General features: G+C 31.8%; 2 protein-coding genes across 3 annotated transcripts; one reads left to right on the top strand and one right to left on the bottom strand.

Moving 5' to 3' along the window:
• LOC109333962 (squamosa promoter-binding-like protein 12) lies at positions 1,788–6,743 on the top strand (the record flags this gene model as incomplete). The annotated part of the gene is made up of 5 exons (XM_019569556.1): positions 1,788–2,365; positions 2,512–2,648; positions 3,754–3,957; positions 4,107–4,456; positions 6,595–6,743. Coding segments are annotated over 4 exons (1,248 nt in total), but the record flags the coding sequence as incomplete, so codon positions are not given.
• On the bottom strand, positions 8,929–14,794 carry LOC109360048 (ranBP2-type zinc finger protein At1g67325-like). Of its 2 annotated transcripts, none has more exons than XM_019604792.1 (10): positions 14,684–14,794; positions 14,397–14,442; positions 14,187–14,302; positions 13,419–13,692; positions 13,129–13,199; positions 12,685–12,736; positions 12,487–12,596; positions 12,382–12,406; positions 12,127–12,278; positions 8,929–9,972 (listed from the first exon to the last, which is right to left on the bottom strand). In XM_019604792.1, the coding sequence occupies exons 1-10, from the start codon at positions 14,690–14,692 to the stop codon at positions 9,964–9,966; spliced, it is 864 nt and encodes a 287-aa protein (XP_019460337.1). In that variant the 5' UTR covers positions 14,693–14,794; the 3' UTR covers positions 8,929–9,963. The 2 variants fall into 2 exon arrangements, with proteins under 2 accessions (XP_019460337.1, XP_019460345.1); XM_019604800.1 differs by lacking the exon at positions 8,929–9,972 and adding an exon at positions 11,479–11,866.

The raw sequence follows: 18,522 nt of genomic DNA, 5'->3' as shown, positions 1-18,522 counted from the left end.
AGTGTTTATTTCCATTTATGGTAGAGTCAGATTGTAGCTTCCTTTTTTCAAAGACTGATATTAATGTTAAGTAAAGGCTAGACTTTTAACCTTACCCTATCATAAAAAATGTGTTTTTTTCTACACTCTTCATCTTCCTCCTTTTTTTATCTGTATACCCTTTTAAGGTTTATCATTTTCTCGGGAAAGTTGTATGCTAAGAAAGTTAGGTTTCCATGAAAGTTGTGTTTATTTCCTTATCTCTCTTTTTCTGTGCTGCAAGAGCTATAGGTTGTGCCCTTTTAAGGGTAAAGGGACCAAAGACTTTCCTTTGTTCTAGCATTGGATTCCATTACTTCTTAAAACTTTATCTAAATAAAGCTCAATGATGTATATTTGATTGGTTATATTAACCTCATGAACCTACAAGTCATAGCAAACAAGACTTGTCATTTTCATAGGGTCCATGAAGTGGATAGAAATCACCTATCATGAACAGTACCCATTCCATATCCTGAAACAGGAATGTGATTAGCCGGAAATAAGGAATGTGACACATTTGGGGACTCGTGATCCTTGTCCCCATGAAGTATCATTGAATATAAAGCATGTTATTATTTTATTGTCTTCAGACATTTATGACTAGGAAGGTTAGTTGTTGGCCTTAGTTTTTAAGGAAAGCTAAAACTAGTTCTGTTGGTAACTATTTTTCTAGTGTTGGAAGTTCTGGTCTGTCTATAATATTTATCATTTGTTGGGGTTGTTGTGGTGGGTCCCATTCAATGGTTGCCTACTTCTGACATTGCATAAGAATTATTGGAATTAAAGCTTCCAATGTTGAAAGGGATGTTATGGTAAATGAAGAGAGAAAACACATTGCATAAATTGTAAGGGCAATCCATTGTAGGAACATGGTAGTACATTCTGTTAATGCTATGAATAAATTGTAAAATGGCTACAAAAATGTTAGTGAAGTTTAGATTTGGGAAATACTAGTAGACTTAACCTTGAATGGGAACTTAATTATGTAAGTGCCATAATTTGACCAAGTGAGAAGTTCGTTTACATTTTAAATTTGGTAGGACTACAGTTAACTTAATAAATGTGTGGTAAATTGAGAGTAACATGTCCTAAAGTGTGTATCACTCTATATAGCATTTTTTTTCATTGGTCAGAAAAGTAAAATATGAATTAAATATATATTAATTTTGTAATTTCTGACCAATGAAAAGAAAATGGTACATTGAGTGGTACACATCTTGAGACAGAAGATGTGCTCTCGGTAAATTGAGGGTATTGCATGGTCTCACAACTTGAGAACTCTTACCACTGTTTGCTTGCAACTCATGGATGTGATTCACAGAATATTGTTGATTTGATGTTGTCTTTCAAAGACTGATCTATTTTTTTCCTTTAGTAATTACTAATTTGTATGCATTGATTATTTGAAAAATGTGGCAGTTTCACAATTTAGATGTACATGCGTTGTTAACTTTTTTTTGTTACAATGCATTGTTAACTATGTGTGTGTTTATGATTTCTGTTTTGATTTTTTACAAATATTCTTGGTGCCTTTTGATTTTCCAAAATTGTAAATGCAGTTTCTGTATAGATTCTTTGGCTTGTTAAATCTCCACAAGAGCTTGCTTGATTTTTCCTTATACAGAGAAACTAAAATATCAGCATTTTCATTCGAATTGTAGCGGTGAAGATTACAGATTTCGAGCACTCTGATGGATTGGAATGCAAAATCTCCCCCACAGTGGGATTGGGAGCACTCACTCTTTCTCAATTCAAAAGCAATATAAAATTCCAAATCACAGCCACCAAACTGGAATGGTGAAACAAACCAAGAAATCAATGCAGGGTTGTTAGATGCATCCGGTGGCAGTGGTTGTTCCAGGTCTGAGCTACTCTATGCTTCTTCATCAAAGAGCTCAATATCAGCTTCCATTAATTCACCACCAAATAGGGATAGCAAAATGTCTATGTACATGTTTGAAAGTTCACTCGATGATTCCAGTGGTAAAAACAAACTGTCCGAAGTTGAATTTTCCCATGTGCGAGAGCTCTCTTCGGTCTCTGGTGAACCATTGCTATCTCTGAAACTTGGTAAGCGGCTGTACTTTGAGGATGTTTGCACAGCAAGTAATTCAAAGAGTCCATTGTTTTCGGGGGCTCCTATGTCATCTTTGAGTACCAGTAAAAAATGCAAGTCCAATGGTCAGAATGCACAATTTCCTCACTGTCAGGTTGAAGGTTGTGGCCTCGATCTCTCATCAGCTAAAGATTACCATTGCAAACATAGAGTTTGCGACAATCATTCCAAATCCTCCAAGGTGGTTATAGATGGTAAGGAACGTCGATTTTGCCAGCAATGTAGCAGGTAAAGCTTCTTATAAAAATCTAATCATTCATATGAAAATGACATGGAGTATTAAATCTCAGTCACATATCATTAAATTGGTTATCAATCAGATTCACTTCTTACCTTTTTGGCTCATGTTGATCCCTTTGCTTATAATGTTGTAGGTTCCATGGTCTGTCAGAGTTTGATGAGAAAAAGAGAAGTTGCAGACGACGTCTTTCTGATCACAATGTAAGGCGCCGTAAACCTCAACCTCTACCCGTCCGATTAAATCAACCAGCTTTGTCTTCATTACCCCATGGTATCATCTTACAACTCTTTAATGCCCCTTCTCCTAGAAATTTTGTTATTGTTGTGTTGGTCATCGACTTAGTTTGCAGCTTATTTTAAATTCCGAAGCATCTTAGCCTAGAAGAATTTTTCCACAGTCGTTACTGGTTCCAGCTGGCTACGATAACTTGTCAATGATGTCCTACTTACGACTTTACCTTCTTTAAGACATAAAATGTAACCTGATAGAACTCCTAAGGTGGTTTTTGGTTTGTCTCCGGTTTTTATTCTCAGTAGCTATGTCTTTCACTAAATGCCACATTGTTTTCATTTTATTTCCAGCTTTCAAATTTTAGTGATGGAAATAGAGGAAATAACGTTTCTTGTTTTCAATATTTCCTTTATGATAGTTTGAAAACAGATAAGACAGTCAAATAAAGTGACATTTTTGTAATTATCAGTAAAACATATAAATAAAAAACTGAAGTAGAAAAAAAGCAATCAGTTTTTTCAAATTCCTATCTTTGTGGACCTTTTTTAAGTTCTACTTGTTTTTCTATTATTTTATGGATTTGTTTGGATTTCAAGTTATATTTCTGAACTTCAACAAGTTAAGCATGTTCAAGAAGTGTAGTTGTAAGTCTGTAACAGTTCCATGGGACATTGATCTGAACCTCAATGCATCCTTGCATGAGGTTTATGTATTAAATTTGTATCTCTGCAATGAAGAATCATAAAAGTCATGTTTAGTCCAAAAGTTCTAGCTGTTAGCCTTTTACAACACTTCAGGAGGGATGCTGCTATTACCTATGTATATAAGTTATTGGCACAATATTCAGTAAAGTGCTTAAGTCCTGAGGAAACTCGGGTATCACGATCTTCGAGTGAAATAAGGAATGTTATGTGAAGTGCGAAACAAAGTAATGATTTTAGCAATTTCTGTAATCACAGCAAGATAGAATTAATTATCATGGTCATTTTGACTTGAGTTTTGACATTTCACTAACACAATTTTTATATGTATGAAATCTTAAACACCATATTTACACAGTTCTTGTATGTATGATGGTGCAATGTAAGCTTTACTATACCCTGCTATCTTTTCATTGATCTTTATTCTGCAGATGGGAAGCAACATATGAGCCCATTCACTTATTCAAGGACTGCTACAAATTTAGCATGGCAACAGACACATAGAAGCAAGCTCCCCCAGACAAAAGATTTTCTCTTGAATCCTGCAAAAGCCAATAATGAGATACCAAGTATTGGCACTATGGTTTCTTATGATTTCGAAACCCCTTTTACACCGAAATGCATTGCAACGAAGAGTATTAATACAGGTTGTTTTACACCTTTCTTTATAATAGAGCGTCATGGTTACGCATTTAATTTATATTGTTATGTTTATCATGTATACATAACATAATTAAAGTTATGTAATAGCTTGCCATATTACAATGTTATTCACTTGGTTGAATACCTTTAGCAGGAATAGAAGATTTGATTACCTCCTCTGATCCTATTGTTACACAAGATTTTCACCGTGCTCTCTCTCTTCTGTCAACCAATTCCTGGGGTTCACATGAGCCGAAACCCATTCCTGTAGAACCGCCGAACAAAGCAGCCGCAACCTTGCCTGTAACACATGCTACGAGTCAGCAGCGCTTACCTCCAGAATATTGGCATATTGGTCAACAACCAGTGAATTCCAATATGTGGATCTCCTACTCAAATTGTGACGATATCAATCGCTTTCAAGAATTTCAACTGTTCAGAGAACCTTATGAGTCTGGTTTTCCTTACAACCAGTTGGATTAACAAGAGTGTTCTCATCACAAGGTGAGTTCCATCTCATATTCCTTTATTTGTAGTCCTAGTTTTTTTGTTGCAATACTAGGCTAGTGTAGGTTGTGTTTATTTTCTCTGATTTCTTTTTTATATCCATGCCTCATTTCTCATACTCTAGTTGCTAATCTCTTTTTTCATTCATGGTTCACCACATATTTGCTGAAAGATAAACCTCCTCTGAGTTTCATTTTGATAATCAGTTAATCACTCTTTCACATAATCTCTAGCTCATTGAAGGGCTTCTTATTATTTGATAAACTCTTGACCCAACTTGGTTCACTAATAACTGAAGAGTTTTTTCTAGATGTGTACCATACTTTTCCTGTATATAATAGCATTGAAAATGGTCATTTGCTCAAGTTTTGTTCCCCTTAAATGATGACTTGATAAAGAATTATGTGATCATGGTTGATTAATGGGGTAGATGGGAATTGACAATTTTAATTTAAAAAAATGAAAACATATTAACAAAATTGCAATTGAACAAAAGAAGTTTTAGTTTTTTTTACAGTTGACTTCAATTTTTCTTATCCATGAAAATATATCCACAAGTGCTTTTTCTTTATCTAAATATTAGATGTGATCAGTTTTGCACTTACACATAAGGATAAAAATATTATATTTTAAAGATAAAAGTGTTAAATTATATTACATATTTTCTCTTGTTTTAGGTGTACTTGCCTCTCTATTACCATTAATGGAGAGGATCCAACTCCTAAAAAACACATTTACTCTTTAAAAAAATCTGAATTGAGATATATACAAATATAAAATAATGGTTTAATGTAAGATCTTAAGGGATAAAGAAACAAACCATCAGTGGTATTATAGTGTATATTTATCATATATAGTCATTGAAAAAAGATGCCTACATTATCTATAAACTTTATATAAAAAATATTTGTAAGTAAATATTAGCAACTATTTTTCTTCTTCGTAATTACCTATTGAACTTTGTTTCTTAGTGAAATTAATTTATGCATAAAGATAATGTCAAATTAATAATATGTTGGGAATGAAGCATATATGTTGTTCTATATAGTGTGTCACTCTATGTACCACTGTTTGCTGTTTGTGATTGGTTGAAAAAATATATTAAAGTTAAAAATTTAATAATTAAATATTTTTCTCACAATCACGAGTAGTGACATGAAGTGATACATTCTTTTGGGATAGAATGGGATAGAAGATGTCTTCCATGTTGGAATGTGCAATCACATACCCAAAAAAGATTAATTCTTTATCCATAAAGTGAGATGATACTCTTTGCAGTACCAGAAAATTGTATGCCTGAAATGAAATTGATACCATTAAACACGCAAAAGTAGGAGTAAATAATAGAGAAATATTAATTTATAAAAATAGGAAGTGAAAATTACACCATGGTCAATGGGCATAATATATTGTTAGAAACCGAAATTAATTTCAGAATAGATGATAGAAAGGCATAAAAGAAAAGATGATTGTGAAAGAAAAATATCCAGTGGAGTTGTTTATTTGAATTTAGGAAGGAAAACTTTACAGAGGATGAGATCGTACTACCCAGAACACTGCTCCTAGAGAGAACTAAAGTTCTCCATTCATACTTGTTTTGTTTACTACCAAAAGAACCCTCACAAGCTCACCCCTCACCCTTATGTAATTGAATTACATTTATTTATAACCGTTCCCTTTCTTTTGTCTCCCCTGCCAGCTCACTATTCTAACATTCCTTTTTTCTTCCTTCTAACATGAACCTTCCAGTTCCTAGATGTTGATGGCATCTCTTGGGTTAGTGGTTCTATTGGGCCAGAGTCAACAACCTAGGCCCTATCATATATGCTAGCATTTGTTCGACCAATGATGTATGTCACCGACCTCACCTAGTAAGACTAAGGCTTGACTGTTGTTATATTTCTCTTTTTTTTTACCCACATATTGTATTTCACTATCCACCTAGAGAGCACACGAACAAATGTATACTTCTGCACCACCAACACACCTACACTCACAAAATTCCTCAATTTAAATTGATCACTGTTTGGTTGAACTCCTAGTTAATGTTAGCATGTTATTTATTAGTCATATATTTGGAATGTTACATTTATTACAGGTAACTCTTTTTATTATGTAGACCTTTTTGCATGCAGGTTTGTAGGTTTGCAACTATCTGAAGATGCTAATTTGCTGTCTTGTTTATTTATTCTTATTGCTCTGTTTTCCTCTCTTAAAGATGCTAATGACAAGATTTTTTGACTTTTGAGGATTTGTTGCTAGACAGAATGGTACTTTGACAAATTTAATAGTATTCTAGATCTCTTATTTATTACAAATTTACAACATCTATAGCCCTTCACTTATTCGTTTTTAAAGTATCTTTTGTGTCATTAAATAATTATTTCTTACTTCTAATCGAATTAGCTATCTATTAGTACTCACTATATACTACGGATAACAATCAAAACCAAAGATGCGGATACTCGTCCGAACTTAACCCAAATTTATGGGGAAAATTTGTTGTGATTGATTCGGTTCGGATTTTACCCGAGTTCAATCTTTGGGTTCGGGTTTGGTATAATGGTACCCTACCTTGAACCTGCCTGAACCCGACTAATTTCTGTAAAATTACAATATTAGGCAACACATATAAAACTTATATATATAACAATACATGTTTCGAATGAGTTCTCGTCGGGTTATCTAATAGATTTGGAGATGGTAGTATTTTTTAACCTTGCTTAATTCAAGTTTTGGATTTGGGTAAAAACAAATATACTCCAAGTCAATGTATTGTCATTCCTACTATATACCTAAACATTATGAATATAATAAATTTAAAATAAGTGTTTTTAATAATAAAAAATTGGTTTAGTGTTTTTAACAATTTACTTAAGAGTATTGTTTATCAATAGTTTTTAGTTCATTATACGAAAGTATATATATACTTATGCTGAATTTTATTTTTTAATTTTTTTATGAGATGAATTTAATCTTGAGAACACAAGCCCAAACGTGTGTTATGCAATTTTAATGTGAGAAAAGTATGTATGCATAGTTCAAGAATTTTTTAATTCTATTAATGCGTCATTCATATTCAATTATTATTAACATTTAAATATAATTAATATTACAAATAAATAATGAATTATTTGTATATAAATCTGTACATAAATGTTACACCCTTTTAATTTTACTTCCTAACACTATGGTCAATGGATCATTTCTGAATAAATGTTGTAGTAAATTTGTATGTGATAAGTTATTTGCTTGGACTTGAAGTAAACTTGACCTCCTTAACAATACCTGTGACGATAATGTATAACTAAATCATAGAAGGAGAGGGATTCACTTACTCTAAGAGTAATTTTTTTAAATTTATTCCTCATCTTGACCTTCAATTCTATGAGAATCTAATAGTCTGAATTACTGAGTAAATCCAAACCATTAGATATCCATATAATTGATGGTTAGGATGGGAAGCAAGTTTAAAAAACTTACTCTTAGAATAAGTGGATCCCTCTCGTATAATTAAAGAAATGAAACTTTGAAACTATATCTTACAAATATTTAAATAATATATTCAAATCACTTATTATCAAGAAGCTTTTCTACATTTTTTTGGATTGCAGCAAAATCGTTCACTATTAAACACAAATCCTAGACATGTCCTAAGCTTATTTTTTGGGTACAATGGTACCATAAGCTGCATTTTGAACAATTTTTTATCATTCTCTTCCCCAAATTCTGACATGCATATCCAATAACTTGTGAAGACAAAATGGACAATATATGGCATATTCTACAATTTTTTGCAAGTAGGATATACAAATTTAATTTATTTGCCCAGCCCGCTTACCTGCACATGAAAGTTTGCCAAAAATGGTAAATGGACATACCCACAACCATTGTGATTTATGGGCGCTATATGAGTGGCTTAACTGGTTTTGCAATCTCTAATTAATTTCAACTAATTCCTTCAAAATAATTAATGGCATAGTGGGATCTAACAAAGTCGAGTATCATGAAATTTATATTTACATCAAAATACAACCATAAGATAATTAGGACCAAACAGTTTAAGGAGAATATGGTTTTGCACATCATTTTTCGGTAACAAATAAGTCAATCAATCCAGAGAACTATTTAAATCAATAGTTGGTGCCTAATCTAAAAATAGAAATTGCTTAATATATAGAATTCATCATTTTTCAACACAAACCTTCCTACTTTTGAATCCTTAACCATGAGTACGGTTAACTCTCCTTTAAAAACACTTAAGTTTAAGATTTGATTGGTTTGAAAAAAGTTTAAAATTGAGTTATAGATGATTTAAGTTGTTGAAAAGTAAAAAATAAAACTGAAATATAAAATGTTTTATTTTATCTCATAAAAAGAGAAGTGGTGCCTGATTAAAAATAGAATTATTATACATAAAATAATATCAATTTAATAGCAAATAAAGTATACTATAACAATTAAAAATTTCAGACAAATAGAGAACAATGGTAGGGTTGGAGTTGCTGCTTGGTCACTGGCTAACCACATAACTTTGTAAAATTTTGCTATAGGAGCTTTTTGCCGTCAGTGTCAACTTCCAATGGTTAGGGATGAGAAGCAATCATCTTCATTGAGATTGCACCCTGTGATTTATCCCACATAATAAGAGGTTTACCAAAATTTCTTGGCTGAAGTTTAAGCTTCTTCCTGTAGCGTTTTCAGGGTGTTCTGCAGATTTTGAGCAAAATTTTGTTTACTGGTGGCTGCCAAAGTTGCTGTTATCTTGGGTCGCTGGTATGCGTGTTTATGTGAATCCATTGACACAAGGTGTCTAAGTTAACACTTCCACCAAATCTCACCCATTCATTTTAGTCACTTCTAAAGACAAAGATTAACTCGTTAAAAAATCACTTCTACATTCTATCATTGCAAGGAGGGGCCTCACACCCTAAGCTTTGGCCATCTACATTGTTGTGTAGACATAGTAAATCATGGGATGTTTCCAATTCAACCAATTTCTATGCCTTGTTTGAACTTTAAATCTTTAATTCAACAGTGCTGCCTGTTTTTAATGTGAACTTATGCATATTTTGACGTTGAGGGTGGGACATATTTAAGTAAGTTCAACAAATTAATATTCAACAACAATCAAGTCTTAATCTCAATAATTGAAGTCAACTATGTAGATCAAACGACATTATAATGTGTCATGTTGATTAATATAGCATTGATATCTAAATCTTTTATAATTGTTTCACCTATGATTTTTCTTAGCCTCCTTCTTCCTCTATGAATTGAACTAACCCCTATTTGGTCCACTCTACTTACGGAGGTTCATACTAGTCTCCTCCACACATGTTCAAACCACCTAAAAAGCGATTCTACCATCTTTTCTATAATAGGAGAAACTCCAACTTTCACTTTAATACATTCATATCAATGAAATTGGAACTAGTGATTAGTTATGTTGAGCATGAAAGAGGTTGGTGGTGTTGATGGATGTTGAACAGAGCACAAACAATTCATGTCTCCTGAGATAGAGACTTTGTCAAAGAAAGCATTTGTATGCCTGTGTATACATATACACTCTAAGAAAAAATAATTCACCCCAGTTTACTAAAACACTTAACCTTGTATGTATTCGACTAATTTTGATTTTCCAAATCTTCTTATAACTTGGTTTTCGGCTTGAATGCCACAGCCGAATATACCGCCCATGAGAAATAATTCAACATGGCATAAACACTAGGCCGGCCCATCTTACCGAATCACAATTGTTCGAACCAAAATTTGGAAGATACAGGCAGCAATATCGAAGTGTATAGGTTCTATTAGACTAATTTAATGCAGTTTTAACAGTTGATGGTGGCAATTAGAGCCGAACCTTCAAAAGTTTCAATCCATGCAAGTCAACATCTTAAAAGTGCAAGATAAACTTCTCCAACACCTAAACTCTGATGAAGTTGATATTTGCATGCTATGGTTTTCATTATTTACATGCATGGAATAACAGCAAGGACGCGTACAAGACCGTGGAAAAATAAAGATATGAAAAACAATTTTCAACAAAAGAAAAACTGTGTTAATAAGGAAAGACTAGATTCAAAACAATCTTTTACGTTTTAGTAACATCTTCAAATTTCCGAAAGTGTCATTAGTATTGGTATTTAGTAATGATGGTCCACAAGCATGAGAATGCAACTTTACTTTTAAAGCAACAAGCAGTGCAGGCTCTAGCAAATGTTTCCGGAGACTAATGTTATTAGTGGTTCATATATTTTTTACTAACAAGGGTATCCCCTCACCTTATGGGTAAGGAACTCCCTTTCGGGTTCGTGGCTACCCCTCCCAACAAGTGTTGCTCGCAAGAATCAAACCCTTGACCTTTTAGTGGTTCTGAACTAAATTATCAAAGAGATCTATGATCAACAAAAAATAATCTATACTTCACATAACCAAATGACTGAACATTTTTTCATAGCAGCACACTGCACAAGGCTCCTACCTAGTGGAATATGAGGATAGATTTATGCGGCCTTACCCCCGCAAGCGGAATGACTATTTCTAGGATTTGAATCCATGACCTCTTGGTCACTGAGCATTTACCTTACCGTTGGGCCGAAACTCACCCTCAACTTCACGAAAGAAAATGGTCTTTGCATAAGACTTGGAAGATGGACTAGTTAGCAGACACAAGACAATTTCAACTACCCAAACTATAAATATGATAACCAAAATTATTAAGAACTTGAAATGTTCCTATGCTAGAGTCATCTAATCATCTAAAGATACTTAACTAGATAGTTAAGGCGGGCAGGATTGGATGGAGGACCTGTAGGTTTTTGTGAAACGGCGAGCTGAACAATTACCATGTTATTGCTAAAAAGAAAAAACCAAAGTCATCTATTTTATATGATGTTGATACATCCATAGTTCCGTTGAACCAAAATAGAACTGAACAGGAACCTGCAATAAGCTTTCTTGCCACAGGTACCTGAACTGAAGGCATATGATAACATAACAACTAGAGCAGTGAGTTGATTCTGAGAGAATAGATAGCTATCAATGAAATACCATAACCAGCCTGTAAAATCTTTGCCAGAGTAAGATGGCAGACACATGCAACATAAGATTAAAGAGACCAAATACCATCTCAGTTACTACAACATGACATGGACAATGAGAAAGATTCAAAGAGACCAAATACCATCTCAGTTACTACAACATGGCACAGATAATGAGAAAGATTCAAAGAGACCAAATACCATCTCAGTTACTACAACATGACACGGATAATGAGAAAGTGAGTGACTTGACAACTGCAGCAACATAGAGGACGACATGAACAACAGTCAGACATCCAAATTGAGCAATGTTTGGTGACAAATCTGGACCTTCTAACCCTCAAACCTGTCCTATTACTCACTGGAAAGAGTAAATAATTGCAAATTAAAAGATGGAATGGACAAACATGAAAGAACTAAAAATCATATAGCTGCAAATAGTATAAGGATTCAAGATGGAAGGAAGCAAAAGCAATGTTTTTCCAATGAATCCACTTAAACAGCTTTGCAACAAGCTGGCACTTTATGATGTCCATTATGCATACAAAGAACCAAAAAATCAATAAAAAGTTGCAACAAACAATGAAGACTATTGAAATGAAAATAATTTTCACAACAAACCTGGTCATTTTGATCTGAAGCTGGTGATGGAGATTTACTTGACAAAACTGGCTTTTCTGCACCACAATTCTGTCTGTTGCACTTGGTTCTGAATGGATAGTTTACATTATTACATTTTTCACACTTCCAGCTTCCCTCAAGCATATTTTGCTCTGAATGGTGAGTAGTAAGAAAGAAGCATAATTACTAACTGATGCTCTGTATCAGATATGACAATTGCATGAAAAAAGTGGAGACAGATGTGATGCAACTTACTGGAGTTTTTGTCAGATTTTGAGACCTGTGGCATAAAATTCACATCAAACAATGTTGAATATAAATGATAATCAATATGCTCAAAAAGATATAAAGACAGAAAACCTGGGATCCAGGCTTCGGTGTGTTGCACTTTCGCATGTTGCAAACAGTTCTGAATGAGAAGTTGATATTGCCACATTTTGGACACTTCCAGTCACTGTCACGAGTTGTATCTATATGGAAAGTAACAGTCAGGGAGAAAAAACTTGGCCAAGAAACATCCATTTCAACCAAACTATACATAAGCTCAATATGACAAACCTGTGCCCCTTTTTGGAGAACTTTCTTCAGGAAAAAATCCTGGCCTTAGACCCTGCTCAGGTAAATATTAAGTATTAATTCCATCTTGGAATAAAACCAAGTAAATGACACAACTTTTGACAAATTCTAGCTTCTTTAACTCATTAAGGGATTGTATCCAAATCCAACTTTGAAAAGATGAAAATATGGATATATATCACTAGTTAATATCCTATAACGGTGCAAAAAGTAAATGTAACTTGACCAGGCTGTAGTGACACAACAAAGAAAGTATATACTATCTAGCATATATTATATTAATAGTTAACATGAACTGCTGCATAACATTTTGAAAGAGCAAAACAGCAAATATAAATAATATACACACACAAAATTCATCACTTATCATCATAAAATTAGAAGTTTACACTTTGCAAAAATTGAGTTTAACATTTTATATCATACCAGGGATCCAGGTGGGATAGGAATACCCATGCCAAACCGATCCACTAGTGGAGGCAAGCCATACATCCCATCTATTAAGAATTCCCAACAGAAAACTTATATTAATTGCAACAAGAGCACATATACAAAAGATAATATTGCAGAAGCATCAACCATTGTAGTACTAAAATGGAAAAAAAATCAATACAAGAAGTGGGCTTTCTTTATTGCTGCTTCATCCCCACTCCCCCACTCTTTTCCTAATTTAATAAAAAGGTCAATTTTATGAATAAGATAAATGCATAACATACTGTTTCCCATCATTAATCCACTTGAGTATGGTGCCGGTCCAGATAAAAGCAGGGGTCTATGAGGACTGCCAGCAGGAAGGTGACTTCCATAATCGTGATGATATGCTATTCTTCCAGAAAATTGAACATCATAGGGAAGAATAGATGACCCACTGAATAGGGAGGATCCATATGGTGGTACACCGAGATACATTGAAGAGGGAACGTTAGAACCTAAATAAGGTACTGAGGTTGAATATCCCTGTGGAGCTGGTAGAAGCTTGATAAAAGACTTCTGGAAAGAGATATATGAATACTTTAATATTTCATTATAAGAATAGCTTTAAAGGAAAGCACATGCTTACACCAATGACTATGTCCAGTTAAATCACATTAACCAAAACCCATTGAGTATACAATACAGTGGTAAAAAATAAGAAAAGAATACATAATACAAAGTCATATAGTCATCAGCAAGTTCACACATCTTCCCATACAAAACACTTACCCTCTGCTGATATGCAAACAACAATAAATCATTTTAAAATGCTTCATTTTCCATTCCATTTTGGAATGACTGTGGTGGCGAGCACAGAAATTAACCAAATAGGAATATAAGTAACACAGAGCAAACAAGTACAACCCCAAAAAATGTGGGGGATGAAAAGGCTATTGAGTATTGACAACACTAATCGAGTTAGTTAATGAACTTTTGTACATCACTTGCAAGATGCAAATCATATTTTAATTTTAGGTAACAGCAGCACATAATTAGATTTAACATCTTACGGAATTATGATCTGCGGGCCTCGGTTGAGTGCAATTACGCATGTTGCAAGTTGTCCTGAAAGAGAAATTGACATTGCCACAGCTAGGACATGTCCAATCATCTTCCCTACGACTACCTACAAACAAAAAAAAGCACAATTAAAATGCACTACAGAATCATATGATAACCAAATAACATCATAATTTTAGAGATTTATGCACTGTAATCACCATCGGTTCTAGCACGCTTAGACGCTGAAGAATTTCTGTTATCAATCTGCAGATAAAAAATGATATTAATCACTACAATTGATGGTTTGGTAGCAAAATTAGTATAAAAATTTATTCACAGCTAAAAAAAATGGTATCCGAATCATGAATTGTAATAAATGTTCCCTAAACCCTAAAAACAAAAATGAAATCGTTGAGAAAAGGAAATGATCGATAAAATAAACCTTAAACATTGGAAAAATGAATAAGTAGGGTTAAGCGAAGGAATGGGAGAGCGAGAGCGTTACCTGAGACATGAAGACGGACGGAGAAGTGAGTGGAACGGTTTTGGAATGCGCAAATAAAAATCTTCGGTAGCGAAACCAAACCAAACACAGTTTTCACCATGTTCCGTTATTAGATTATAATTTATTTTAGAGTTTATTTTAGATCAAATTGCAGTGTCATCCCTCGTCTTTAATGAAATTACATTTAGCCCTTACCTTTAACCCCATAGAAATAACAACTTACATTTAACCTAAATTATGTTTTTAATTTTAGTTTATGAAATATAAAATTATAAATTGTAGGGTTATAATTTATTTATATTTGGATATTTTAACTAAAAATTGAATATAAATTACTTTTTATTTTAGGCTATTTGTCTTAACAAACACATTTTAGGGTTAGTTTGGAAGTAAGATTTTGGAGAGGAAAGAATGAAAAATAAATGTTTGAGAGTCATGAAATATACCTGTGAGATGACTCCCAAGTACATGTGTCAAAATGCTAAGGCTTGGGTATCATATTTGATATTGTTTAGTGAATCTGGACTATTTAGCTCAGATCATCCGGGCTATATTAAAACTGGACTCAAGCCGTACTTACCCGGATGAATAAAAAATAGTTATATCTATAACATAAATATTTATAAATTACAACAATATAGTACTAAAAAATAAATTACTTATTTTCATATTTCGCATAATATTATTTTAAGCACAATAACATAATAATATATCAAATCAAATGAGAAGACATTAAACCATATAGATTACATTTTGCATTTCTTACTTGCATATTTAATTAGATTTAACTCCTACAACAAAACATAATAAAGAAAATAATTTTTACAACAAAACTAAAAGACAACATAATTGTTTACCATAGAAAACTCCACACAACCAAATTTAACATAATAGTTAACAATAAAAGTGTTGAAAAAGAGCATACAAAAGATCTTCATAAAGAAAGTAAATAATAATGACCATATATTACGATGATGATTATAGTTTTATATATAGAATTCATTCTGAACTTGAGTCTTTATTACCATTACTATAAACTAAAGTGATATTATTTTTTATAGTATCCAAAAAAAATTATATATTGGAGTGGAGTTACAAATTATATTATGTTAGGGAGTGAGAGTCTCATAAAAATGAAAGATTTAATAAATGAATTATTTTAAAAATCATATACATGGACTTGACATCATGTTGATGTCATAACTTAAACATAATGCATTAATCTATAAATTTGGTTACATCGGGTATAATAACTGTTTTAAAAAAATTATACATTAATATCAAATGATATATATATATATATATATATATATATATATATTAAATATGTTAAGATTTAAATAAATATTTTTTAGAATTATATGAGTCGGGTCGTCATAACCTCCAATTCGCTTACGGTGGGTTTGGGCTATAATTTTATATACATAAATTGCATCTTGACATTTTAGTCTGGTCCAATTTAGCCCGAACTCAATGTGGGCTAGCCTCAACCCATCTGGGTAGCACCTTTTGACACCTCTACTCCCAAATCTTTCATTTTCCTTTCTTACTTTTCAAAATCCAACTCTCAAACTAGTCCTTAAGTGATTAGTCTGATCAATGTCATCAATACACTAAGTACCTTTTATCAATCTATGTAAGATTCAAGTATAGTGATATAGTTATTTAAACACATAATTCAATTATTGCAATGGTAAAATGTTTGACTATGTTATAAACAACTACAAGTATGAATTCTTTTATGTACAAATAGCTTTTGACATATGTTATTAATAGCATACATGTTATTATATTCGGTCAAAATATTGTTACATGGATATAGTGGTTTAATCAATAATTTATTAATAATATTGTGTACGATTAAGTTATATTTTTATATTACTATCTAAGTGAAAATATTATTGAAGGACAATTTTGTAATTGAACATGTGTACTATTTATATACCAACTTTACCTTTTTTAGAATTTGACATATTTGTATAAGAGCAAAATATGTAGTATACTCTTGATTTGTAACACCACTTTTTTACTCACGTTTGTCTTCTCTTGATTTTTTTTAGCATCCCTTTTCTATTTAGGTTTGTCTTAACCACTTCCTTTCACTTTCTCATTTTTTTCTTTGAAAGAAATGTAATAAATACAAGTAAATAATTATTTTTCACTCTGTTTTTTGTTTGACAATTATAGATAAACAATGATATTTGGAGTAATACAAACAGAAACAAAGAACAAAATGATATTAATGATTATTCTAATAGAAACCAAAATCAAAATTGTATTGATGAATAATGTTAATGTGTACAGGTTGAATTTATATTATGATGATTCTTTGACAATATAATAGAGGAAACTATTAGAATACTACCTAATATTTTTTTGTTTAGTTTTTAATCATGATCTTCCTAATCACCTAAATAGGTAATAAAAGAAAAGATAACAAAATAAAGGACATTTAATCAAATGAGAATGTTTTAAGAGTAAAGGAAATGACAATGTTTAACCAAATTGCCCTTCCCACGTATTAGTTGGAAAAGATAACGTTAATGTGACTTTGAATACAAAATATTTTTTCAAAGTTTTGTAATAGCTACCGAAAAAAATTTCTCAGTATTAAAAATCATATATTCCATGTAAAGAAATGTCTTGACTGGAAAACATTTATCCATTGTAAATTACCACTTGCCAAATTCTCACTTTACCTATCCATTTCATCTTTTGAGAGGTAACAATTTATGAAACTATATATTTTTCTGAAGCTTTCGTTGTTTTGAATCTTGGATTTTTAGTTCACTGATTATTTTGAGCCCGACTTATTTTTATTTTACTTCTTCTGCGGTCTTAAGTCTTAACATTGGTCAATTGTAGTATTTCATTTCTTATTGAGTAGGAACTACAATTAGGTATGCTCCATTGAAAATATATCTAAAAAAATATGTAATTAGTTAATAATTAGTAATTAGAAATAATTTCAAAATTTTGTTAATAATATTTTTATGCTAAAAATGCCAATTATAATTTCCTAAAAAGTAGACCAAAACCTGATTGGTTTCAGATAGAAAGATAGAATTATTCTGGTACAGATGATTTATATTCTTTAATTTGTACATGATCAGAACGTGCAAATGAACAAAAGATATAGATTTATGAGATTGAACTATTTAAAAATGGCAATAATCTCTGAAACTTATATGATATTGTTATAAACTTTTATTTGTAAATGTATATTTTATTTTAAAATATTTGCTACAGATTTTTAATACTCTTTCATTTAATAAAAAATGCATACATATGAAATAATTAAACTATGAGGTTTATTATTGTAAATATCAACATTCATGTACATACATATATATCACGTATCAACAATAATGTGATAGGTTTTTCATTTGAATTTGTCATTCTTGGTAATTATTAGTTAGTTTATTATGGGCATTGTTTAAATTTTAATAATTTGATTATAACTATAATTTTATAAAGAATATTGTTTTTAATGAATATTGTTTTTAATGATATTTGGTTATTCTAAGCTTCATATTGACAAATGTATGACACTTCCTTCTGACAAGACACCTCCTTTATGTTTATTTTTGTCTACAGTATCACAACTATTCCTTTTTTTCACTTCCTATCAAATAACAATAACATACAAAAAAGAACTTGCATTTACAACAATATAAACATTTAAGTTAACCGCCACATATTTTGATAAATATTCATTATTTGTTTTTTCTTTCGGTATGCAAAAATTTTCCAACCACACACTCGTATCAATAATATTATTGTCGTTCTTTTCATACTCGATATTACTAATTGGGGACTGGTTTTGATTTTTATATTAT

Source organism: Lupinus angustifolius, chromosome LG01 (assembly GCF_001865875.1).
Source record: "Lupinus angustifolius cultivar Tanjil chromosome LG01, LupAngTanjil_v1.0, whole genome shotgun sequence".
Classification (NCBI taxonomy): domain Eukaryota; kingdom Viridiplantae; phylum Streptophyta; class Magnoliopsida; order Fabales; family Fabaceae; genus Lupinus; species Lupinus angustifolius.
The sequence above is the reverse complement of the archived record's forward strand: the minus strand, read 5'-3'. Positions and strand labels throughout refer to the sequence as shown.

Excerpts from the sequence above, each read along its gene's own strand:
- LOC109360048 (XM_019604792.1), bottom strand. Across the intron at positions 12,737-13,128 it reads CTATCCCACCTGGATCCCTG|GGTCTAAGGCCAGGATTTTT; the intron begins GTATGATATAAA and ends TTACCTGAGCAG. Across the intron at positions 12,279-12,381 it reads AAAATCTGACAAAAACTCCA|AGCAAAATATGCTTGAGGGA; the intron begins GTAAGTTGCATC and ends CTCACCATTCAG.